The following is a 25,430-nucleotide window of genomic DNA, read 5'->3' as shown; positions in this document are numbered from 1 at the left end:
TGCAAGTATCTCATCATCCGGAGTATCTTCATAAGAAGTTACTTCCTTGATCATGTCAACTATACCTTTGACTAGGGCGCTAGTCTTGAGGTTGTCTTTTACAGAACGCAGGGGTTGGATTTCTCGTGCATATATGAACATTGTCCTATATGCCCATACTGAACCATTGTGACTAAATGGCAGGACCAAATAGGGGATACCTTTATCCGTTGTGTGAGGCATGAGACCACACACCCAACAGTTAGTTGTGTTCATTACAAGTTGGTGTTGGTGTAATAACTGAACGAAGGAGTTATTAATGAATTCTAACCTTCTATTGGATTCGTGGTCAGGCAGAGGGTGGAAAGAATGAGAGGAAACAGTAGGAGGAGGTATGGGTGATGCAGTGGGCGCAAATGTTACATGGAAAGAGAATAAAACATAACTTATCAAAAAAGATCATTACGCTGGATATCATAAAAATACACAATATTATAAAACTTTTCTTTGTCATTGTGTTACACAGTCTCTGCTTAAAGTTCATTTGTTTGGCAGGTCTCTCCACATCAGGAAACTCCATCCTCTCTAAAGTGCTGCCCGCGGTGGGAGGTTGCCTCTGCTAAAGGATGCTTCCGTCGGTCTAGGGCAACTCCCTTGGACTGACCAGAACTACCGACCTAACGTCGTCAGCTGCACCCAAAAGACTTTAATCAACCGCGGCCCTAGCAGCGGAACCCGGATGGCGGTTTGAAAAACAAAAATAAGCAAGTTACCTAGATGGGAGATCTGCACTTTCAAAAATAGTACTTGGAAGGAAAAAAGGATATTTTATTTGTCCATAGGTCTTGGTCTCAAATCATAAAAAGGAATCACTTTTATTAGTCTGTTTTTCTCGGTCGCAAATTGTAGCGTCTTTTTCCTGGTACTGTCTGGTCCTGAAACAGCAGTTCAGGCTCCAAGGAGTTAAATTGTTCTGATGGTGGCACAGTCTCTTGAAAAATGTTCTCGCTTTCACATTCAGGGTTAGTTCCTTTTACACGGTCATCGCTGACAGGTATGACACGTGGCACAGTTGTAAGCTCTGACTCAGTGACACCTTTCTGGACCCACTGGTCATGTGGCGGAGGTGAAGGGATTCTTTTGCAATGGACCCCGTGGATCCAGTTGGCCTTCCCCTCCACTCGAACTGCTGACCTTGTGGAAAGAAGGACGAGGTGCGGCCCGGTCCACCTGGGCTGGTCGTTCTTTGTCCTCTGAAAGTTTTTCACGAGAATCCAGGATCCAGGGACAATGGAGTGACCTGGAGTCTCAGAGACCGGAGGCAGGGTGTTGTGGACCTGTTGATGCAAAACACGCAATTTAGCCGTCAATTCATACAAGTAATCAAGCAAAATAGGGTGTTGTAGCTCGCTGAACTTCGTGGGCCTAGGCACTCCCCATATGTTGGCTGGCCGGCCAAAGACAATTTCGTAAGGGCTGAGTTTCACTCGCGAATGCACAGTCATTCTGGTGGATAGGAGTGCTAAGGGTAGAGCATCAGGCCATTTAAGACCTGTGCTCGCTTGGATTTTGGCCAATTTAAGTTTTAGCGTGCCATTGTAACATTCTACTAATCCAGCTGATTGGGGGTGATTTGCAGCGTGGAACTTCTGCCTAATGCCTAGCCCTTCACACACTTTTTTCATCACACGACCCACAAACTCACTTCCGTTGTCAGACCAGACCATTCTAGGCATTCCGAACCTGGGGAAATACTCTTTCACAAGGGCTTTCGCTGTGGACAAGGCAGTATTGTCTTTTATGGGATAGGCTTCTACCCATCTTGAAAAAGCACAAACAACCACGAGCACGTATTTTAAGTTTTTGCACCTCTCCATGTGTATGAAATCTAGCTGCAAAACCTCGAACGGATACGTAGGAGGTGCAAAATGACCAGCTGGAGTTGGGGTTCCCCTACCAGGATTGTGCTTCAGACATACCATGCAATTCTTGACAACATTCTCCGCACACTTGGGAATCCCTGAATTCTTCCACACTGGGGCCAACAACTCGCAAATCCCTTTCACGCTGATATGAGCCATTCCATGAGCCATTGTAATCACTGCAAGCACATATGCATCGGGTAACAACCATCTCTGATGTTCTGTCAATTCAATCCAACAACCATTTGCATCCATTCTCCCTGTACTCTCTCTCCACGTGCTCAACTCTTTCTCAGTGGCCTCAGCTTGGATGGACTTCACACTTTCTATCGTGTCCTCACATATTCCAACATCACCAGTCCATCTTTCTGGGCCTGCAACATACATTCGGCTCATCATATTCTTTGCCGTTTCTTTAGCGGTCTCATCAGCAAACTCATTTCCACGACCAACATCATCAGTCACCTTCTTGTGAGCACTACATTTCACAATCGCCATTTGCAGGGGCAAGGTCAGTGATTCAAGAAGCTCATTCACCAACTGACCATGCTGAATCTTAGCTCCATGCAAAGTCAGGAATCCACGTTCTCTCCACAATCGTCCAAAACTGTGAGCCACTCCAAACGCATACTGACTATCGGTGTAGACATTCACTTTGATTCCTTTGGACAATACACATGCTCTCCTGAGTGCGACTAATTCTGCGGCTTGAGCTGAACCATGTGGTATTTGTGCAGTTTCAACAACTGTGTGCAAAGTCGTGACAGCATATGCTGCAGTCACGTTACCATTTGGGAGCTTAAAGCATGAACCATCCACCCATAACGTACCATCACATTCAGCAAGAGGAGTGTCAAATAAATCCACTCTCCCTTTTGTCTCTTCCTCTGTTGAGGAAACAATCGTGCTGTTCTAAAGCATCTGATTCTTCTGCAATTGGTAACAATGTGGCTAGATTTAGGGTACTGCACCTTTTTATGTGCACATGGCTCGCTAGCAGCGTTAATTCGTAACTGGACAGTCGAGCACTAGTTAAGTGCTGTGTCTTGGTCCTATTTAACAATGTGTCTACTGCATGCGGGACCATCACGATTAGTGTATTATTCATCACTAGACCTGCAGACTGTCGAATAGAAACAGCTGCTGCTGCCGTGGCCCTTAAACAACTTGGCAATGCTTGTGCTACCGGATCCAAAGTGGACGAAAAATAGGCGCATGGCCGCTGTCTACCTCTGAATAACTGAGTCATCACAGACAATGCACAGCCCTCCTTCTCGTGGACATACAATGTGAAAGGCTTACTGTAGTTGGGCGTACCTAACACAGGAGCCGAACATAATGCTGTGCGTAATTCGAGAAAACTTTTCTGACACTCTTCAGACCAAGGAATGGGATTGGGTGTATTTTTACACGTTAATGCCACCAAGGGTTTGGCCAATAACGAAAAATTTGGAATCCACTGTCTACAGTACGATGTAATGCCCAAGAAAGCACGCACTTCTCTCTGTGTTCTTGGCACATTCAATTTCGCTATTGCCTGAATTCTTTCTGGGGTCAGTTTCCTTCCCTCCTTCGATAAGAGGTGACCTAAGTAGGTCACTTCTTGTCGGCAATATTGAAGCTTGGAAAGTGACACCTTGTGATGCAGATCACACAGATGACGCAATAATGTCAATGTGGCATTTTTACAAATTTTCTCAGTGTCTGCAGCAATGAGCAAATCATCCACATATTGTACAAGAGTAGCACCTTTAGGTAAAACAATCGTGTCAAGCTGTGTTTTCAGAGCTTGACTGTATATGGAGGGGCTTTCACAGTAGCCTTGAGGAGCGCGTTTAAAGCGGAAGCTTCGACCTCCTAAACTGAAGGAAAAAATGTCCCTGCTCTCCTCAGCAATTGGGATGCTGAAGAAAGCATTCTTTAGGTCAATCACTGAAAACCATGAAGCAGAAGCTGGAATCATAGTCAATAATGTGATAATGTCGGGGACAACTGGGAATTGTGGCACAACTATCTTATTTACTTCTCGAAGATCAATCACGAATCTGTACACAGGTGGCTGAGAAGGGTCAGTTCGTTTTAAAACAGGCAGAACAGGACTATTGCAAACATTGCCTCGTGTTTCTTCAATCACATCCTTTTCGATCAATTCGTAAACAATTGCTAGCAAAGCTTTTTCACCCTCATTAGATATTTTGTATTGGGGAATTCGTGGCATTTTGACGTTGGCTTTCAATGTTACAACATATGGTGGAATTTCTAAAAGACCTACATCATTAGGACCAGTAGCCCAAAGAATATCCGGGAGAAATGACAATTCTGCTGGAAGTGCATCTCTCGACAAATACATGGGAGAAACCACTTTCTTACCTAAAGTAAGTTGTACTCCTGAAGGAGAACAGTACAAAGTCGCATACAATCTTTTTAGCAAATCTAATCCTAGCAAATTTTCACCACAACCTGTTGTCAGAATAAGGGGTGCTTCGAATTCACAAGGACCAACAGAAAGAGATAAAGGGTCAGAAATCGGATTTCTAACTGGGGCGCCAGAAAAACCTATAGAAACGTTCATTTCGCCAGACAAAGGTGCGCCAGGGAGTTTGGAGTGCATAATAGAACTCTTTGTAGCACCAGTATCCAACAGAAAAGGTTCTGACACACCTGATGTAATCGCCTCAACGTAAGGTCCACTCTGATCTACTGGAACTGAAACAACTCCCTCTCTTTGTCTACGGCTGTCCTAGCAATCATTATTCTCCCACTGCTCATTTTCTGTGTAATAATCATCAACGTAGTATTGAGCTGTCCTGTCAGATACATTATTTTGCTGATCAAACCTGTTCATAGAGTTTTGTGGTGGAAGGGGACGTGTGTCCTGAGGGGCGTTTCCACGCCCTCTACCTCTAGGTGCTTGCTGACTGCCACGACCTCTAACACCAGAAACTCCATTTGCACGTTGCAATAGAATAGGACAATTATACTTGTAATGACCCTCTTGTTTGCAATATAAACACTGATTGGGACCTACAGGTACACGGGGTTGAGTATACTCGAATCTTTGCGAGTCTCTCTGATACTGTTGAGGCTGCTGAAAAGTATTTTGGTAGTGATTCTGACCATTATTATTTTGATTACCACCACCACGTGGCGGATAGGCTTGCTGTAGCAAAACCTTCGTTTTTAGTTCTCTAGTTTTCTTTTCTACTTTATCTTTCTCATCTTTGTCTCTATTCTCGTAATATTGTGCAGTAGCCAATATCTGGGCTGAAGATGAGACTGCCCAAGAACTTTCTGAATCTTTTAATTTTTTACACAATTCTGGAAGCAGATTGTGCACAAATTTATCGACAAACAATCTCTGACCACCTTCTGTGGTCATATCTTGACCGCTGTGGTCAACGAATGTTTCTTCAAATCTGGTGAAGAAATCTGAAACAGTTTCTTCTTTCTTTTGCTTGCATGCAGACAACTTATCCCAATTTACGCGTATTGCAGGCATTATCGTTTTCATGTAATCTACTATTTTACCAGGGAGTTCTGCTATCAAAGGCTCAGGCTTGGCACCACCAACTTGTCGGGCATCTGCAGCAGTAATATTAGCCCATGTGTCACCTAATTCCTGGTCATGATCTATATGACGAATTTTACCCCATAAAGGCTGTGGAACAACGTTCCCAAATAACATATCGATATCGGCTAAATTCATTATACATGACCCAGCAGTTTGTGACAACTCTTTATAGTACCCTGCAGGATTTTTACGCGAATCTGGTAATGTTTGTTTGAGTGCTACAACTTCAGCTCGCTTCCATGGGACATGTACCCATACACGCTGGAAGTGTGGCAGAATAGGTGGGACAGCAGTCGTGTCACCCTCTCTCCATTGTGGGGGAACTTCTCTCATAGGGTATTGTCGCGCCTTTTTCCTACTGGATGTATTAGATTCAGATGGTGACCTAGAACTGCTTCCCTTACTTCGATATGATAACAACATTTCAACTGCTTTTTCCACATCTGGACCCACAATCATACCCTCTCCGAACCTAAATTGTACACGACACATCTCTCGTGGGATGCATTCCTGATCATTGTCTTCTAAATCCTCGCAAAGGAAAACACACATCTGTTCGAAAACATATCTCTGTGTCGCTGCTTCCCATTGATGGAAGACTTCCATGACAGACTGTACATCATATTTTACAGTGTCCCTGACCCATTTCCGAGCTAAACCATTCAGTGAATCTCTCTCTTGGTAATCAGGTAGTTGACTTCGCAACTGTCTTCTTCCCATGTTAGGGGTCGTAGTAGGCGACCCGAAAAGAGGTAAAAGAAGGTTAGTAACAGTGCTGGCCATTTTCTGCCGAATGGAAGGTGAAAATGAAGCACAAACAAATGGAAAAACGGGGTGAGATAAGGCAGGGGCAGAGATAGCAGAAGAGGTATCAGGGGAAATAGAGGGGGCACTAGGCAAAATCGTAGAGGGAGCATTAGGAGACGTAAAAAGTACAGTAGGCAAAATTGTAGAGAACACAGGTGAAACAGAGGTGGTCGTGGGCCTGGAGGAGGCTGCACCGAAGAAGTAGGAGCCAGCTGAAGAACAGCTGGTGGGTGCTGTGGAGGAGCAGGAGGCGTAGTTTGCGCAGCTAAAGGTTGCGGGGGTGCTGTGGCATTCTGCGCATAGGGGGGTGGTGAATTTAGTAAATGCGACATTAATGGGTCTTTTTCACGCTCTTTTGCTGCCTCTTGCTGAAGAGACGGCAAAACTGGATAACACTTATCTATTGCCATTTTACGTTGCCTGTGCAACTGCTCATTCATCTGCTCTTCTTCATTATCTTTAAACTGCACAGCAGCTTGCATTACTGAAAGTCCCCCTTCTCTCTTATTTTTCTTAGCTAATTTAATTTCTTTTTGTTTGGCTTCTTTACGCCTAATGCGGAAAGAGTCAAACATCGCCGGCCGGGCTTTCTTTTTGAAGAGTTCAACTTCAAGGTTGTCTAAGATTTCAGAATCAAAGCTACCATATTGGGGCCATTTTAGGACACCATCTTTCCTGGTGTATTTAATCCATACTTCGTTGTAGGTGATGGGGCCTACCCCATGTTTTACATACAGTTCGTAAGTCGGAGTTCCAACTGGAGGAACCGGACATGAGTCCTCCAATCGGGAGTCCCTATTATTACCACCAAGACAAAACAAATTCCCAAGTCTAAGACTAGGCATCTTCGCTCTCTAGTCTAGTTCCAAACTTCAAAGGATTATCGATTACGATATTTCTCGTGAATACACAAGTCCTTCGGTTTTGGTGCTTGCAAGTACCAACACAAAACTTTGTATCCCAAAGATACCCAAAACTAAGTCCAACTAAAGACTGGGAGACGCTCCACTTATACTTAACTGAAATATCGATGACGTCACCAGAAGACTCGTCTCAGTGTTTCGCTCTACCAAAAACTTCAAGGGTCCAAATCAGGGCGATAGCCAGGGCAGCAGTCCTTGTAGCCGTCGGGAAGCGGGGAACCTCGCAGCAAAGACCTTCGGACCACGTCGACATGCAGGGGTCGATGAGGTGGTTGGCCGTCCTCCGGAATTTCCACACAAAGCTCCTCACGATCTTCTGGCTGACTGGTACCACTGGAATCGCCCTACGTTGGGCGCCAACTGAGTTACTGGGTTTTTAAGAACCGGCACCGAACCGGTAACCCAGCGGTGCCAGGGAATCAACACCCAGAGACCTCGGGTTCTTCCTGATCCAGACCTACAGAAACTCAGAGTCTTCTAGGTGAAGTCAAAGATTAGTTTATTGGCTGCAACCAAGGTAACAAGTGTCCTAGAAGTACAATACGGGTATATTCTCAGGAGACTGCACACTTTTACAAAGTCAGGCTTCTCTTCTTATACACAATTTTGGGCTCCAGGCAAAACATTCTTGGTTGTAAAGTAAATCGTTAACATACTTTTAGTACAAAGAGAAAGCAGAGTCACGATGACATGTCCATATTTCACTTCGTGCTGCCTACAACAAATCATTTGGCAAGGCCCAACATTTCATCAGATATCACTGGACCCCTAATAAAAAACGGGCACCTCCCCACCATAAAGTAAGTGAAGCAAAAGAGTGAAGAAAGATGTGAGCGAGATATGGCAGGCGTGCGCGCTGAAATGGTTTTATGGTTTGTTGAGCCTAGATGCTATCTTGCTCAGCCACTGGGAGGGGAACTGACCTAACGAGTTCGGCCTGGGGCAATGGTTCCAACTTGTATAGGTCATGGAAAAGTCGATTAAGGAATATGTGTCCTTGTGGAATCGAATTCAGCTGGATTAAGGCCTATGTAAAGGGCAACATATAAATGGAAACCAAGGGTTCAGAATGTAAATGACGATTTCGAGGTGAAATCGTCACTTGAATATGCTGAAAATATATGTACATGATGTACCCGTCATTCTCGGTCTTTTGATACCAAATTCGTCATGTTTCGACGAAGTTTAAATTCTCGAGTCCAGAATAATTATATGAATCCAGATTTTCAGAACCTCAGGAGCCAGCCACTCCTTGGCTTCTACAGGCTCAATCACCCCAAGGTCCAACAATTCTTTTTAACTCCAATTCAGTGCTGTCTTGAAAAACTTATTGGAATCCCCCTGACTTTTGCCTCTATAGGTTTTGCTCAGGTCTGTAACCTAATGTGGTGTGCATTCAGATGCACCATGTCTTCCAATAGCTTTTGATGTGGCCAACCTATTAAATTGTCCCCATTTTTTGAGATCTACATCTTACCCACAATAAACGTGTTGACCAATTCTACACTAGCATCAAAGAATCCTAACATCTTGATTGGTTAACCACCATACCCTCCCGGTTGCACATCCAAAGTTCCTTCTTAGCTTAACTTTTTGTTTTGAAACAATTGATCAAACGTTTGCTTAGAAATTATGGTCAAATGAGAATAGGAGTTAAATTTCATGAGTATCTCTTCTCCCTCGATTTTTACCACTTTACTTGATCATCCGTTTGACCATTGATTTGAAAATGATCTCTTGTGATACTACTTTTACCATCTTCCATTATTCCTGCAGTGCTCAACATAATGTCCTTTCTTCCCACAGCCATTACAGTAGGCATTTGCTGCAGGACATTCTCTTGCATTTGCTTTATGGCCACTCATCCCACACCTAATAATACTCACCAAGAAATTAGTTTTGCACTTTCTTTCTTTATACTTTGCCTTTGACTTTACCTACTACCTCTTCCACACTCCCTGTACATAATTGAATTCTGTTTATATTGTTATTGAACTCGTTGACGCACTTTAACATTTGTGCCACTCTTTTTGCAATAATCAACACTTCTTCCAACAGTGGCAACAATTCCACTCTCATATTATCACTTTTGCACCTAAGTACAAATTGATCTCAAATGCTTTCATCAATAGACACAACATACTTTAGAACCAGTTTTCGGGACGTTAGCTAAATACAACGACCCTCTTTAACAATTATCCAAAAATCTCTTTTATGAAATGACAATGATCTCTTGAAATATTTTTTATTCCATCTTTAGAAAGGCTCTTCTGCATGACTATTGACCATAAGGTTATTTTCAGTCTGCTCATCGTGATGTTGCTAAATATGCTTGCTTGAGGCCATTCACGTACTTTTCTAAGAATATTAAGCATACTGATTTCAGGATATGTGAGTGGAGTGTCTCGAGTTTTTTTTTTGGAAAGTATCTTCCATTTTTCCTGCGATTGAATAAGTCCGTGCCAATCAGTTGGCAATATTACTGCCTGATAATTACTGGGCCTGGTATCCACGCTTTTCTAAATTAAGATAAAATAGTTGTTAGTGCCCCACATAAGGCAGTTCTCATGAGATAATTGGGTACCTATGTACACCTAGAAAAGAAGCCTAATGGAGCAATAAAGGGACTTGAAGCAGTACCTTCTGCAGCACATGATGGATCTATTATGGTGTAATCAAATACATATATAGCCAATTTGTTATAGAAAATAAATCTCTCTTTACGCCACATAATTTAGAGGGCTGTGGCATGGTTTAGGCGCAGTTTGTTCTATGCACGTTGTTTGAATTTTAGACATACAAAATTAGTCACCGATCTGCTTCATTCTGAGCGGCTGGGATAGACAGCACAAGTTTTATCTTGAACTCCTGCGTGAACATTTTCATTTCCAATACTAGCATTTACATGATTAATGACACTGAGCCCTTCGCCCTAAGCTCCTATGCAGAAAGCAGAGCAGCTCCACGCACAGCGAGGCCCTACGAATTTATTCATGCCCTTCGTCTCCAGGGAATTTCCTCTCTGTGTCTACATTCTACTAAAGCATTTTTGTCATGTTTGTGATTTTTGTGCAACACGTACATGTCCTCTACACAAAAAAAACGGTCCAGTGCATTAAACCCTGACTGGTGGAGTAAACTGTTTAAAGGCATTGTTAGAACTGGGATTCTCTAGTTGGCTGAGGTAGGTACCTTAGGCCAAATAGGGACCCTTGCTTCTAAATCAGGGAAAGGAAGGACACCTTCTCAGATAGCCCCTGCTCCCCCCCCTCTGTAGCTTGGCACGAGCTGCCTGGCTTATCTTCAAGGCAAGTGTGTAAAGTAATTGTAACCACGCTCTCAGCAATCCAATGATGACACTACAAATGGGCTCCACATGAGTTTCATTAAAAACAAGGATATGTTCATATAAAAAGATTTATGATGAGACCACACAATAAAAATCCAACATATGCGTATTTGTAATATTCCTTCTGGCTGTTTATTTTTTTAGGTTCTGGCGGTATTAATGAGCAACTCTAGATGATCCAATCCAGTCCTAATGCAATGCTATGCAGTTCGTAATGCAAGAATCAGCACTTCGCAATGTAAAAATAATGCAGCTTGTTATGCAACAATCAAGCAGTTTGTAATGCCAAAATAATGCAATGCGTAATGCAACAATCAGGCAGTTCGTTATGCAAACTAATGCAATGCTTAATGCAACAATCAGGTAGTTCGTTATGCAAAAATAATGCAATAATCAGGCAGGTTGTAATTCAGGTATAATGCAATGTGTAACGCTACAATCAGCGGTACGTAATGCAAAAATAATGCAATGCGTAATACAACAATCAGGCAGTTCATAATGCAAAAATAATGCATGCGTAATGCAACAATCAGGCAGTTCGTTATGCAAAAATAATGTGTTGGACTGGGCCCTTCTGGCAGGTCCACCCCTGAAGTTTTTGCTTGCTATATGTGACCTGGGGATGGTAATTCCCACTCTGAGTGCGTGTAGATGGGTGAGGACTGGCCTCCCATAGGAATGCATGGGGAATGGGTGTGCCCCTGATAGTTCCTGGTGAGTGGGGGGTACCGGCTCGAGTCTGGTATGTATTAACTCGTGTGATTGAATGCTGTAAGATGATGTATGCGACGTGGGTGTGCCTAAAAGAGAAGTGCCACTTCTAGACATCGGTGTGTGTGTGCAGTAAGTATGCTGGCGTGTGATTGGATGAAGTGAGGGAGGGGCTGTGCCTGTATCCTGTATGGGTCTGGGCTGTCCCCCCACAATGCTGGCTCCACCCACCTGGGGTGCGTCTGGTGTCCTAGCCTGGCCAGTACGAAGAAATTCCTGATAACCAGTTCTAGCTGGTTCTCATCCTGCCTGCCCCTTTTTAGACAAAGGGATCTCCTGTATAAAAGGAGGGTGTGCCCTCTTCTCTCTCTCTTTCCTGCTTGTCCTGACTGGAACCCTGCCAGGGGCTGCTGCTGCGTGGGCTCAGGGTTGGCTGGCCTCCCTGGGCCCTGCCCTGCTCCTGAACTGCTGGGGGCCCTCTTCCCCTTCTGGGAGCTGCTGTACTCCCCCTGAATTCCTGGACTTCCCATGGACCCTGCTTACTGTGGGTCTAGCGCCTGGGAGCGCTTTCCCGCTGTCCTAGCGCCTCGGGGCGCTTCATTCACGCTTCTAGCGCTGGGGAGCGCTGTCTGGCTGTCCTAGCGCCCTGGGGCGCTCATGCGTGTTTCAAGCGCTGGGAGCGCTGTCGTCCACCAGCCGGAGCCCACCCGGCATTTGCCCCGTTCGTGGGAGGGGGCCCGAGCCCCCAGCGAGTGCCTACCTCGCGTGCCCCGTTGTTGTGACCCTTATCGAGGGAGCCTACTCCTCGTAATCTTCCCCCAGAGTTCACCGCCGCCGCCCGGGACCCTTTGCGAGGCCCGCCCCCGGGCCGCGCTCTGATTGGCTGCCGGCCCGGGCTGGGCTGATGACGTCTCCCCGGGCCGCGCTCTGATTGGCCGGCGGCTCGGGGAGCTTGTGAGACGGCTGGCAGAGAGCAGTGAATGCAGGGGGGCGGCGGGAGCCTACTCCGCGCCCCTGCGTGGCCAGAAGACTGCCGCGTCTTCCCCCTGGGGCCCCCAGGAGCAAGAGGGAGCCCCGGAGAGCAAGGAGAGCCCGGCGCGCGCGCCGAACGGTGAGTGCGGCAGGAGGGGAGGCGGGGCGTCGGGCCACATTGCCGGTGGCCGCCCCTCCCCTCCAGCGCGAGCGCACAGATGTTGTGAGGCCCGTGAGGCCCCAGTGATGCCGGGTCCCCCGAGGGGGGGGCCCCGCCGGCCCACACCTAGCCTCTTGAGCCCCGAGGGGCTCCACTTTGACCAGAGTCCTCCCCGAGCCTGCGAGGCTCGTTCCACTCCTCCTCCTCGAGCCCCGAGAGGCTCCACCCATGGCTCCTGTCCCGCCGAGCCTGCGAGGCCCGGCCCCAGCAGCATCTTGCCCCTCGAGCCCGGAGAGGCTCCTACCCCAGTTCACCCACGAGCCCGAGAGGCTCCACCTTGGCCCATGTTCTTACGAGCCGGCGAGGCTCCGCCCACCATCCTGTTTTCGAGCCCGAGATGGCTCCCACGTGTCCCTGGCTTCCCGAGCCCAGAGGGGCTCCCCCCCATTTGGCGCAATCCTCCTGAGCCTGCGAGGCTCCATCCAGCATTCCTTGTTCTCGAGCCCTGAGAGGCTCCGCTGGTGGTTATCTGTCCCGAGCCTGCGAGGCTCCATCATGTTGGCCCATCCTTGGCCCTTCAGCTGCCCAGCACTTCGTGGGCAGCTGCCACGTGTAGGTTTGTTTATGGCTCCCTGCAGCCTGTCCTGACATTGAGACTTTGGGCGCCTTCGCCCCAGAAAAGGCCGCTGGCCTGTTGGAAGTTATTGTTTGATGTTCTATGTCATCCCTGAGAGAGTATCCTATGTGCGCCTTCAAAGGTGCTCTGTTATGTTATGTGCTTGTCCTTCCTTCCCTCCTAAGTATCCTAGGTCTCATGTATATGGCTTCTGGTTAGAGTGAGTTCTACTGCTAGTTCTATTGAGTTCCAGGTTGTCATGTATTCTAATGCTAGCTCCTGGTTGTTATGTGTTCTAGTACTAGTTCTAGGAAGCTCCCAGTTGTTATGTGTCTTAAATGCCATTTCCATCATGTGCATATTCCTGGCAGTGGTCCCCTGGCCCTGTCCTGTATATATTCCCTTGTAAACCATGCCCGTGCCCCTGGCACATTGTATCTTGTGTATTTACCCCTAAGTATGTTTTTCAATACAAAGTATATTTTTCATATATATCTCGTGTGGAGTTCCTTTTGTGGGGGGCCTGGGATGTTGTTGCTGGGGGTGCGTGCGCAAATGCTTTACACATGACCTCCGAGATAAGCCTGACTGCTCGTGCCAAGCTACCAAAGGGGGTGAGCAGGGGTTGTCTTGAAGGGTGACTTCCCTACCCTAACTAGAAATGGTGATTTCTGCCTGGCCTTGGCGCAAGCCTCGGCCAACCCGGGATCCCATTTCTAACATAATGCAATGCGTAAAGCACTCCAGCACTGATCACGATGCTTTAGACGGTCTCTATGCCACTTGTACTGATTTGCGGTCAGCTTCCGCCAACATATGGCCCCAATACAGGTATGGTGTAAACCAAAGTGCAGCTCCACACTCTGGCACTGCCACACCTCGGCAAGTACGGGCCGCGATATGAGCTTGAGCAGAGGCTTGTGCTGCAAGAATGGGAAAGGCAGAGACCGTCTCTTTCCGAGCCCGCACCCCGCCCGAGGCGACACACGTTACCTGGGGGGTGCGACCTCACTCTCCTCTCCTCTTGTCGCACCTTGGGCCTCCGATGCGACTTTGTTGATTCCGGGCAGTGGAACTCGGGCCCTCCCCCACGGGGTTGGTTCGAGGTCCTGCTCTGGCAACGGCGGGCTCGGGCCTGGGGATGCCGGTCCGGGCCAATGGGGATAACGAAGATCTCAGGCTGCAACAGGGCACACGCACACTGCGTTGCTGAGACTCACTTGAGCTTCGGGTGTGCACGATCACAGGGCAATCCTCACGAAGGTCTCAGGCTGCACAAAATACACAGCATCGCTGAGACTCACTTGTACTCCGGGTATGCACGATCACAGGGCAATCCTCACGAAGGACTCAGGCTGCACAATGCACACACACACAGCGTCGTTAAGACTCACTTGGAGTCCAGGTGCACACGAACACAGGATAATCCTCACGAAGGTCTCAGGCTGCACAAAGCACAAGCACACAGCGTCGCTGAGACTCACTTGGACTCCAGGTGCACATGATCACTGGACAATCCTTACGAAGGTCTCAGGCTGCACGAAGCACACGCACACAGCGTCGCTGAGACTCGCTTGGACTCCAGGTGCCTATGATCACCGGGCAATTCTTACGAGGGTCTCAGGCTGCAGAAAGCAGACGCACACAATGTTGCTGAGACACACCTGGAAACTTTTGTGTTCCTGAGTTTCCACAACAGGGAATCAGCTCTCCTCGGGCCCTTGGGGATAAGTTACTTCAGGACACGGCACACAGCAAAGTCCTTTCAAGCAGGGGGAAACAGCACACAGCAAAGTCCCTTTAGCATCTCCTTCGTTAAATCAGTAAACTGCAGGCCAGCCCCAGAACACACAGCAAGGGTCATACCTTTCCGTCAGTCTCTTCAGCTGTTTCTTCCTTGGCAGAGGTTCCTCTTGACCACAAAGTAGTTTCAATCCTTTACAGTCTTGAACAGTTTCATTCCAACGTTCAGGGGTTTCAGCTCTCATAGTTATACCCCTAAATGTCTTTGAAGTCTTTGTGTTCAGGGGGGCACTGAGCCCTGTCCATTCCAGTTCTGGGTATCTCCCTGCCAGTGACACCTTCTTCATTTGATAGTGGGGGTCTGGATCCTTAATCACTCAGCAGGAGATGGAGCCATTGTTTTATGGTGGCAGCCCAGTCCTCTTCACCTCCAGGGGCTTCTCCTCCCCCCTATACTCCAGATGCAGGTCAGTCTGTTGCTGTCTCACCTCCTCCCCTGGGTCAAGACATTCCCCAGATCCTATCACTTTCAACTCCAGACAGTCAATACACAACCAGGCAGAGACACAAAGACATTTTAGAGCACGACATCCCGCCACTTCTAAAATAGTGGTTTCTAAACACAGAATGCAAAAACCACCTTCACAAAAAGATGTGTTATTAAATTGTGAGTTCATGCACACTAAACTTCACCTTTCCATATTAAGCCTTTGGGAAGATTGGCTGGAAACATATTACACAGCCTCCTCATTCTGTCCTATGGGCAGGATTGCTTTTCAAAAGTGAAAAAAACGAAATGGAGAGTATTTCACTGTCAGGACATGGTACACACCTCAGTACATGTCCTACCTTTCACATACACTGCACCCTGCCCAGGGGGTACCTTTGACCTACCATAGGGATGTTTGATGTACATAGAAAGGGATGGGTTGTGGCCTGGCAAGTGGGTGCACTTGTGAGGATAACATAGCAGTTTAACAAACTGCACGCAGGCATTGCAGTTGCAGGCCTGAGTTCTCTCTTTAAGGCTACTTGTGTGGGTGGCACAATTAGTGCTGCAGGCCCACTAGTAGCATTTGCATTACATGCCCTGGCACACAAAGTGCACTTTACTAGTAAGGCAAACATACCAATCCTGGACAACCAATTACCATTACACTTTACACAGGGAGCACTTGCACTTTACACAGGGAACACTTATCAGCAGTGGCAAAGTGCCCAAAGCATCTAAGTTTGTAACACCATTTCAGAACAAGCATTGGCATAGCCATTAGGTCTCGCCTTTGGGACCTTATAAGTGTTTAGTTATCCAGCACAATATCCTTGGTGTAACAACATCAAGTGTTGCATGGCTAAACACTTATAAGGTCCCAAAGGCGAGACCTATTGGCTATGCCAATACTTGTTTTGAGTGAGTGGCTCATGCAGGTTTGCCACTGTGAGGTAGAGATGCTGCGAGTGCTTTTACAGGAGCCCCTGTGACATTGCGCCTCTTCAAAATGTATCTTGGGTCTGGTGTAATACTTCTAGCCCCTATTCCCGTCTTCTGGCACCCAATGCATTTTTAAACGTCCCATGTATAGCCAGGGTTGACACACCTATTACCCCTGCCCTCCAGTGACACTTTAGCCATCACGGGTGGTGGTGGTGTACGTGGTGGTGGTGGTGGGCATGGTGGTGGATGTGGTGGTGGTGGATGTGGTGGTGGACGTGATGGATGTGGTGATGGTGGAGGTGGTTGTTGTGGTGGCGGTGGACGTGGTGGTGAACGTGTGGTGGACGTGGTGGTAATGGTGGTGATGGTGGATGTGGTGGTGGACGTGGTGGTGGTGGAATTGGTGGTGGTGGTGGTGGACAAGGTGGTGGGCGTTGTGGATGTGGTGGAAGTGTGTGGTGATCGTGGACGTGGTGGTGGTGGATGTGGTCATGGACCTGGTGGTGGTGGTGGTGGTGTACGTGGCGGTGGACGTGGTGGTGATGGTGAATATCGTGGTGGTGGTGGTGGAACTGGTGGTGGTGGTGGAGGACGTGGTGGTGGACATGGCGGTGGTGGTGGACGTGGTGGAGGACATGATGGTTGTGGTGATGGTAGTGGGGGGTGTGGTGGTGGTGGTAGACGCAGCGGTGATGGTGGACGTGGTGGTGGTGGACGTTGTGGATGTGGTGGTGGTGGACATGGTAGATGTGGTGGTGGTGGACATGGTGGTGGTGGTGGACGTGGTGGTGGACATGGTGGTGGTGGACTTGGTGGTGGTGGCCGTGGTGGTGATGGATGTGGTGGTGGACATGGTGGTGGTGGCAGATGTGGTGGTGGTGGTGGACGTGGTTGTGGTGGCCGTGGTGGTGGTGGTGGACGTGGACGTGGTGGTCGTGAAGGACATGGTGGACATGGTGGTGTTGGACATGGTGATGGTGGTGGATGTCATGGTGATGGACGTGGTGGTGGTCCAAAAGGCGAGACCTATTGGCTATGCCAATGCTTGTTTTGAGTTAGTGGCTCGTGCAGGTATGCCACTGTGAGGTAGAGATGCTGCAAGTGCTTTTACAGGAGCCCCTGTGACATTGCGCCTCTTTAAAATGTATATTGGGTCTGGTGTAATACTTCTAGCCCCTATTCCCGTCTTTTGGCACCCAATGCATCCTTAAACGTCCCATGTACAGCCAGGGTTGACACTCCTATTACCCCTGCCCTCCAGTGACACTTTACCCGGCACGGGTGGTGATGGTGGTGTACGTGGTTGTGGTGGTGGACATGGTGGTGGGTGTGGTGGTGGACGTAGTGGTGGTGGACGTAGTGGTGGACGTGGTGGTTGACGTGGTGGTGGACGTGATGGATGTGGTGATGGTGGTGGTGGAGGTGGTGGTGGTGGATGTGGTGGTGGTGTACGTGGTGGTGGACGTGGTGGTAATGGTGGTGATGGTGGATGTGTTGTGGACGTGGTGGTGGTGGTGGAACTGGTGGTGGATGTGGTGGTGGTGGTGGACATGGCGGTGGTGGTGGTGTACGTGGTGGTGGACATGGTGGTGGTGGTGCATGTGGTGGTGGAAGTGATGGTGGACATGGTGGTGGACATGGTGGTGGTGGTGGATGTGGTGGTGGTGGTGGAAGTGGTGATGGACATGGTGGTGGACGTAGTGGTGGACGTGGTGGTGGACGTGGTGGTAATGGTGGTGATGGTGGATGTGTTGGTGGTGGACGTGGTGGTGGTGGTGGTGGTGACGTGGCGGTGGGCATGGGGGTGGATGTGGTGGTGGACGTGGTGGTGATGGTGGATGTGGTGGTGGTGGACGTGGTGGTGGTGGACGTGGTGGTGGTGGACGTGTTGGACATGGTGGTGGTGGTGGACGTGGTGGTGGAGGACGTGGTGGGGTTAGACGTGGTGATGGAGGTGGATGTGATGGTGGTGGACGTGGTGGTGGACGTGGTGGTGGATTTGTTGGACATGGTCGTGGTGGTGGCGGTGGATGTGGTCGTGGTGGTGGACGAGGTCGTGGTGGTGGACGAGGTGGTGGTGGTGGACGTGGTGGTGGTGGTGGTTGTGGACGTGGACGTGCATGCGCTGTCGAGGCTCGACCTAAAAAGGATGGTGCCTCACTAACCCCCTTACTAATGTTCTTTCAGGTATAAGCTTGTAGACCCTAATAATGTTAATTATGTAGATATTGTCATACTAACATAATATGACTAATCTAATGTATTTTTATGGAGAAACTCAAACAATACAAATTGTGCATAACCATCACAACAATGAAAATCACTGCCATGCAGTTCACTAATGCTTATTATGCAGTGCTTCTGCAACAACTCCTTGACATCAGGTAGTTGCCTTGCCATCCTCATTAACAATGAATCGAGCCCAGTGACCGGTTATTAGATGTGCCCATCATGTAATGGGTTAGCTGGCAACCTTTGTGGACTTTTACTTCAAGCCTAGGAATATTTCTTACTAATTGCTTACTGACTACACTGTCACCCCTTCAGTAATGTGCTCCAACCATTCTGTGTCTTAGATTAATCTGCACATAGCAGTGGGTTGCCACGGCATATCTGTTAGGCACTTCTAGTAACCATGTACAAAACGCTATAACCACGTAATTCACAAGAGGAGGAGCAGAGGACATGGCTGCCTTGCCCAGCAAAAGGACATTTCCCTACCTATGAGCCAGCAGCCTAGTCACATGTGTTGTACCTATGTAAAAGAAAAAAAAATTACATAGCTCGGAATATCCGAGTACGAATTTAGGATAGGATTTTGCAAACGAACTAAAATGGTTCATTAGTATATAATAAACCCCCTCTAATGTGTGTGTGTTGCAAATATGTGTTGTGTTCAGGGATGTCTGTCAGTTGTGTATTTTTATGACAGTCCAAACCTATCCGCTATGCTGCAGGCTAAAATATGATGACCTTGTCTAGTTAAGATCTGGTGTGTGTGTGTGTTTGTTTCGTCCAAGTAGACACCAAGCCATGGATACTGGACTATAACTGTAATCTCTACACAGGAAACTGAAGATTTGAAGACAGCAACAATGTTACTTCTCTACCAACTTTGACCTGATTACAGCAAGTGGCCTACAGGTGAGATTCTGAACATATGACTAACAAATTAACTTTCTGCTTCCCTTGGTTCAAGATCGTGTCATATGAAAGTAGGTCTTTGGAACGATATGTTATTCCCAAAGGCTGACTGTCTTCGCTTCCTTTACCAGTTGTGGATCATTGATAGTTTGTAGTTCATGCTCTCTGGCTTTGTTATGTTATGTTAAAGGTGACCAGGCGGTTTCTTGGCTCTGAGGGAGGACGGCAGCAGTTGCAGAGTAGGGAGTGGGTTTTCAGTTATACGCCTGGGTAAATAGCCAGGTCTTAAGTAGTTTCCTGAACTTGATGTAGGATTCGGCGGTGTTCAGATTTGGGGGAAGGGTGTTCCAGAACTGGGGGGCCAAGGTCGTGTATCTAAGACCTTCATGTTTTTTTCGTTTAAAAGTATGGGAGACCAGCAAGTTTTTGTTTGAAGAACGTAGGTCGCGAGAGGGGATGTACCGCAGTATATTGGAGGCGATGAAAGCATGCCCGCGTCCTGAAAGGGCTTTGTAGATGGTACAGCCCAACTTAAACAGACCGCATTGGGGTAATGGAAGCCAATGAAGGCTTTTCAGCAATGGACTCACGTGCCGGTGTTTAGGCTGACCGAAGATGAGCCTAGAGGCCTGATTCTGGACCAGTTGCAACCAATGCAACTGGTAGGCCGGTATGCCAGTATACAGGGAGTTTGCATAGTCAATACGTGATATAACCAAGGCAAGAACCACTTGGGTCAGAGCTGCGGTGGAAAGGAATCTGCTGATTTTCCGAATTCTGCGGAGATGGAAAAAACACGCAGAGAGCACTGAGCTAATCTGAGCCTTCATGGTTAAATCATGGCTGATAACGATTCCCAGACTTTTGACTGAGCTGACTAGGAGGGGCTCCCTAGTGGCGGTGGCCAAAAGTCGGAATTCCAGGGGTTAGCCCGCCTGCCAGTAAGAATCAGCTTCGTTTTGTCTGGGTTTAACTTGAGTTGATTGGTATTCATCCAATCTCTGATGAAATTCATAGCAGAAGGGGGATGGGAGCACACTGCTTTCACCCCTTTGCATCCTGGTAAATGCAGTTCAATTTAAATGCTTACTTGAAAGTCTGCAGAGTGTTTCACCGAAGTTTGTGCAGGTTAGTGCTGTTAATCTCTAGACACATGTGTTTCTGGATTATATCCTTCATCAGTAGAGATAAAATGAAATTCATCTGGGGTTTGCTGAGAAAGCTGCCACAATCCTTTCAGGTCTCTGTACCTCTCCCTGGTGCACAGGTGCATCTCCAAGAGCTTGTCAACTCAGTGGCTAAAGGGAGCCTTTTTAAACAGAAGGGGGATGGGAGTACACTGCTTCACCTCCCAGCACAGTTCGCCCCTTTGCATCCTGGTAAATGCAGTTCAATTTAAATGCTTACTTGAAAGTTTGCAGAGTGTTTCACCAAAGTTGGTGCAGGTTAGTGCTGTAATCTCTAGACACGTGTGTTTCTGGATTATATCCTTCATCAGTAGAGATAAAAAGAAATTCATCTGGGGTTTGCTGAGAAAGCTGCCACAATCCTCTCAGGTCTCTGTACCTCTCCCTGGCACACAGGTGCATCTCCAAGAGCTCGCCAGCTCAGTGGCTCAAGGGAGCCTTTTTAAACAGAAGGGGGATGGGAGCACACTGCTTCACCTCCCAGCACAGTTCACCCCTTAGTGTGTCTAGAGATGTACAGCACTAACCTGCACCAACTTTGGTGGAAACCTCCAGCAAAATACAAAGTAAGCATGTACTACAAACTGTATTTACCATACTGCTAAGGGGCGAACTGTGCTGGGAGGTCAGCAGTGTGCTCCCACCCCTTCCTGTTTGAAAAGGCTCCCTTGAGCCATTGAGCTGACGAGCTTGTGGAGATGCACCTGTGCGCCTGTGAGAGGTACTGAGACCTGTAAGAATTGTGGCAGCCTGCTCAGCCACCCCAGATGAAAATCGTTTTTTGTTTATCTCTACTGATGAAGGATATAATCCAGAAACACATGTGTCTAGAGATGTACAGCACTAACCTGCACCAACTTTGGTGGAAACCTCCAGCAAAATACAAAGTAAGCATGTACTACAAACTGTATTTACCATACTGCTAAGGTGCTAACTGTGCTGGGAGGTCAGCAGTGTGCTCCCATCCCTTCCTGTTTGAAAAGGCTCCCTTGAGCCATTGAGCTGACGAGCTTGTGGAGATGCACCTGTGCGCCTGTGAGAGGTACTGAGACCTGTAAGAATTGTGGCAGCCTGCTCAGCCACCCCAGATGAAAATCGTTTTTTGTTTATCTCTACTGATGAAGGATATAATCCAGAAACACATGTGTCTAGAGATGTACAGCACTAACCTGCACCAACTTTGGTGGAACACTCCAGCAAAATACCAAGTAAGCATGCACTACAAACAAACTGCATTTACCATAATGCTAAGGGACGAACCCACGCCTTCCTGTTTGAAATTCATAGTAGATTGGAAGCTGGACACAGATGATGCCGAAGTGTCGATGTTAAATACCAGCTGAAGGTTGTCTGCGTAATTAAAGACTGCAACCTCTCTTTTACGAAGGGCCAAAACCAAGGGGAGAACATTCAGATTGAAAAGTAAGGGTGAAAGGGAAGAGCCCTGCAGGACCCCACAAGTACATTTTGTTTGCTCTGCCCTAAAGCTGGCCAGGCGTACTGATTGCCAGCGATTGCTAATAAAGGAAGCAGTCCATTTCAAAGACAAGCCTTGCATCCCCGCGTGACCGACATGATCGATCAGAAGATGGTGATCGACCGTGTCGAAGGCAGCCAGCAGATCGAGAAGCACCAGGGCCTATATAGTACCCTGGTTGGCCCCCCTTCTCAATTCATCCATAACTGCCAAGATAACAGACTCAGTGGAGTGTTCAGGTCTAAAACCTGCCTGGTGAGAGTTCAGATAGTGTGTCTGTTTTACAAAAGAGCTAAAAGAAGTGGCGACATGTGCTTCTAAGGCCTTACTCAGATAGGGTAACAGGGAAATGGGGCGGTAACTGCCAAGTGTTAGTGGGTCAAGGCTAGGTTTCTTAAGGTAGGTAGAACTGCATTTATTTACTTGACATCCTATCAGAAGTTAATTGTTAGTAACCATTATGTTTTTCTTATATTTCAATTAGCCATTCGGAATGAAACACTCTGTATCCCTGTGCTGCAGCCCTTAGCACATCTGTCCATGCAACAGAATGACCACCTTATCATTTCTGCCAAGTTATTCAATCTCAACTAATTCAAACATCTCCTCTTTGTCTTCCCAGGAGCCCTGTAACCATTACTTCATCTGGTCGGTGATTCACACATCATGAGCAGTCATGAAATATCTTGCAAGAAAGTGTGGCATACGTTACCAGCCCCCAGCCATCATTCTGGTGTACAACGAGGAAGAAAATGGCAGCGAAGGCAAAATGCGCCAGCGCATAATGCCTATAAGGAACTTCTCCAAGTTCTCTGGTATACTGTACTATGTCATCAAACTTGTGTATATTTCAAATGTTTTTGAAGACCTCAAGCCAGATATTTATTTTAATGCACAACTTGATCAAGTATTGAATATAAAGATATTATTTAGCTTTTCAAAATCCCTATATACATACTGTCAGAACCCAATACAGAAGGCCACACGACAACCAAGGGTTACTGAGCCCAACCATGGGGGTTAAGGCCTTTCACTCCTGATGTGCTGCGGCCCAACCTACTATGGATCCTGAGCAGCTTGGCCAGGTAACCCTTCAGCACTTGACTCTCAAAAGTAGCGCAGTTCGAGCAGTCCAAGGCTTCTCGAAGGCGAGGTAGATATAGGGAGTGAACAAAGCTTCACACTCAAAATACGTACAGCAGCAATAAATGATTGTCCAGTAAAATACTTGCTTTTATGAAAAAAATAAGTATTTATTGTACCTCTACTAACACAAAGGGAAATGCAACATTCACAAACAACTTTCACAGCCCCCTTTGGTTGTGCTCTAGTGTTTCTTTAGGTGGTTCCCTGAATCCCACTCCCTCCTCACTCTAGCGATAGTGGTTAGTCCCCATTCTCTATATGCGACAGCAAGGTAAAGCTCCACTAATAGTCCGTGTCTCAGGAGTTTCACTCTGTATTAAAGTCAAAAGTGTTCCAGTGCTGCAACGCTGTCTGGCAAACAAGTTACAATAGAACTGACTGTCCTGAAATCAGTCTTACCACCACCTGCAGGATCGGACCAATCGGAGTCCCTAATTGCGCCCCCTCTGTGGGCGCTGGAGCTATAGTGTCTGTCTCAGGTAAGTTCTCTGCACGCAGCTCAGGCGAGCAGGGCTCGGCAGTCCTCCGGTTCCTCACACGCAGTCGTGCAACCGCAGGTTGTTTGTGGCTCAACCACAGTGAGTGTAGGTTGCTAGGGGTAAGCAAGTGGAGGATCAACATTAGGATTTTTGCATCATGGTGTAGGTCCAGAGGGGTCCGCATGACGGCCTCTCTCCTCTGGTGATGTTCCTACCAGGTAACACTTCTTGCTTGGTCCCAGTGGCCCGCTCTGGCATACAGGGTCACCTTCTCTCCACTGCACCTGGGCTCCGACCTGATCGGCACAGCAGATTTCTTCAAGGTGGTCACCAGCTTTCTACCTCACACAGGCTTAAGCCTGCTCAGTATGGCAATCTCTTAACGGGGGCCTCTCCTGCCATATGTGGTCCCCAGTTCTCACTGCAAAGGGGTGAAGACCCAGTCGGTACAGTGACAATCATAGCTCACTTCACAGCGGCCCTCCTGTGGCATATGAGGGTTGATGACTTTCCCTACACATAGGGCAATGACCTGATTGGTGCAGTAGCCGCCTCCTCTCACCGTGCTAAGGGAATCCACTCTGGACCTCGCTCCCTCCAACACTCTCCTCTTCTTCACAGGGCACACTGGTCTTGGCAAGCAGGCTGGTGCTGGTGCTCCAGGGCAGGTTCTCTTGGATGCCCTGGGTGATGTCCTTTCACTCAGCTGAGAGACTAATAAGCCTCGGCCTTCAGCCCAGGTCACAGTCAGAAGTCTTGCAGAGCCTCTACTCTTCACACAGTCTGACTTGCTGCTTAACCGCTGACAATGTTTGGGGTCTCAAGCTCCCCTTCTTATAGTCTAGTTCCTGACACCAAATACGATTTAGAGTCTGAATATTTGAGGTTTATGTTAGATGTCTATTTCTTTTGAAGTGCCTACTCCTTGGCCCTCTCTTCCTCTTGAAAGCGATCTGTCACAGGAGGAGCAACTTCAAAGCTCCACAACACAGATCATAGGAGTGACCAGAGGGTCACTCCTAGGTGTCAGCCACAGTGATATGTTTATTAAAAGGTTAGCCCAGGGCCTCAGCCCTACTCTTTATAATTCCCTTATAAGCCCCATCTCCTTCCTGAGTTGTTCCCAAGGTCCTTCCTTGTGACCTCCCTCTGACTCAGAAACCACTCTTTAAGTGGGTTGGGGTAGCCTGTCTATCCCTTCTCCAGTGTGTCTCACTCAGCTTACAGGCATGCAGCTTTATACAGATCTGTCAGGGGTATTCCTCTACCGTCTCTCCTTATGTTTCGTCATGCAGCCCTGGGTGTCCCAAAATGGAACCCAGAGTCTGCCATGTATTGTGCCATTCATAGGCACACATATACCCAGCACATGTACACAACATATGTGCACTGCATAACACTACATCCTTCATGTATTGTACCCTTCACAGGTACACATACACCCACATGTATTAACATACATGGACTGCACAATACTGCATTATCCTTGTAGTGTACAATTCACTAGCACACATACACTCAGCACATGTACCACACGCATGCCTCATGCTGCACTACTCATCCAATAAATGTAGGACAAGGTTGAGTAATTCACACAGCAGCGGAACATTAAATGAGGGAGCTTATAAGTCTCACTCCAGTGACACCGGCAAAAACTACCTGTTCAATCCTACTAGTCACTAGACAGTATTCTACCACTATGAGGGTAGTTCTTTGTGTACCCCTACTGGTCCAACAAGACAGCAATTTGTGAGACAAGCCTATGTCATAGAGCATACACATGATCGCGTTTGCTTATGACAACAAGAA

General features: G+C 47.6%; 1 protein-coding gene across 3 annotated transcripts in view; it reads left to right on the top strand.

Annotated features, from left to right (window-relative positions):
• CEP19 (centrosomal protein 19) overlaps positions 1–25,430 on the top strand; it is a 129,066-nt gene that overhangs the window by 76,326 nt on the left and 27,310 nt on the right. For all 3 annotated transcript variants that reach the window (XM_078665760.1, XM_078665761.1, XM_078665762.1), the window contains exons 2-3: positions 19,257–19,332; positions 22,619–22,811. In XM_078665760.1, coding sequence (XP_078521886.1) covers positions 22,673–22,811 — 139 coding nt within the window. In that variant the 5' untranslated portion in view covers positions 19,257–19,332; positions 22,619–22,672. The remainder of the gene's footprint in view (positions 1–19,256; positions 19,333–22,618; positions 22,812–25,430) is intronic.

Source organism: Lissotriton helveticus, chromosome 11 (genome assembly GCF_964261635.1).
Source record: "Lissotriton helveticus chromosome 11, aLisHel1.1, whole genome shotgun sequence".
NCBI classification, from domain to species: domain Eukaryota; kingdom Metazoa; phylum Chordata; class Amphibia; order Caudata; family Salamandridae; genus Lissotriton; species Lissotriton helveticus.
The sequence above is the reverse complement of the archived record's forward strand: the minus strand, read 5'-3'. Positions and strand labels throughout refer to the sequence as shown.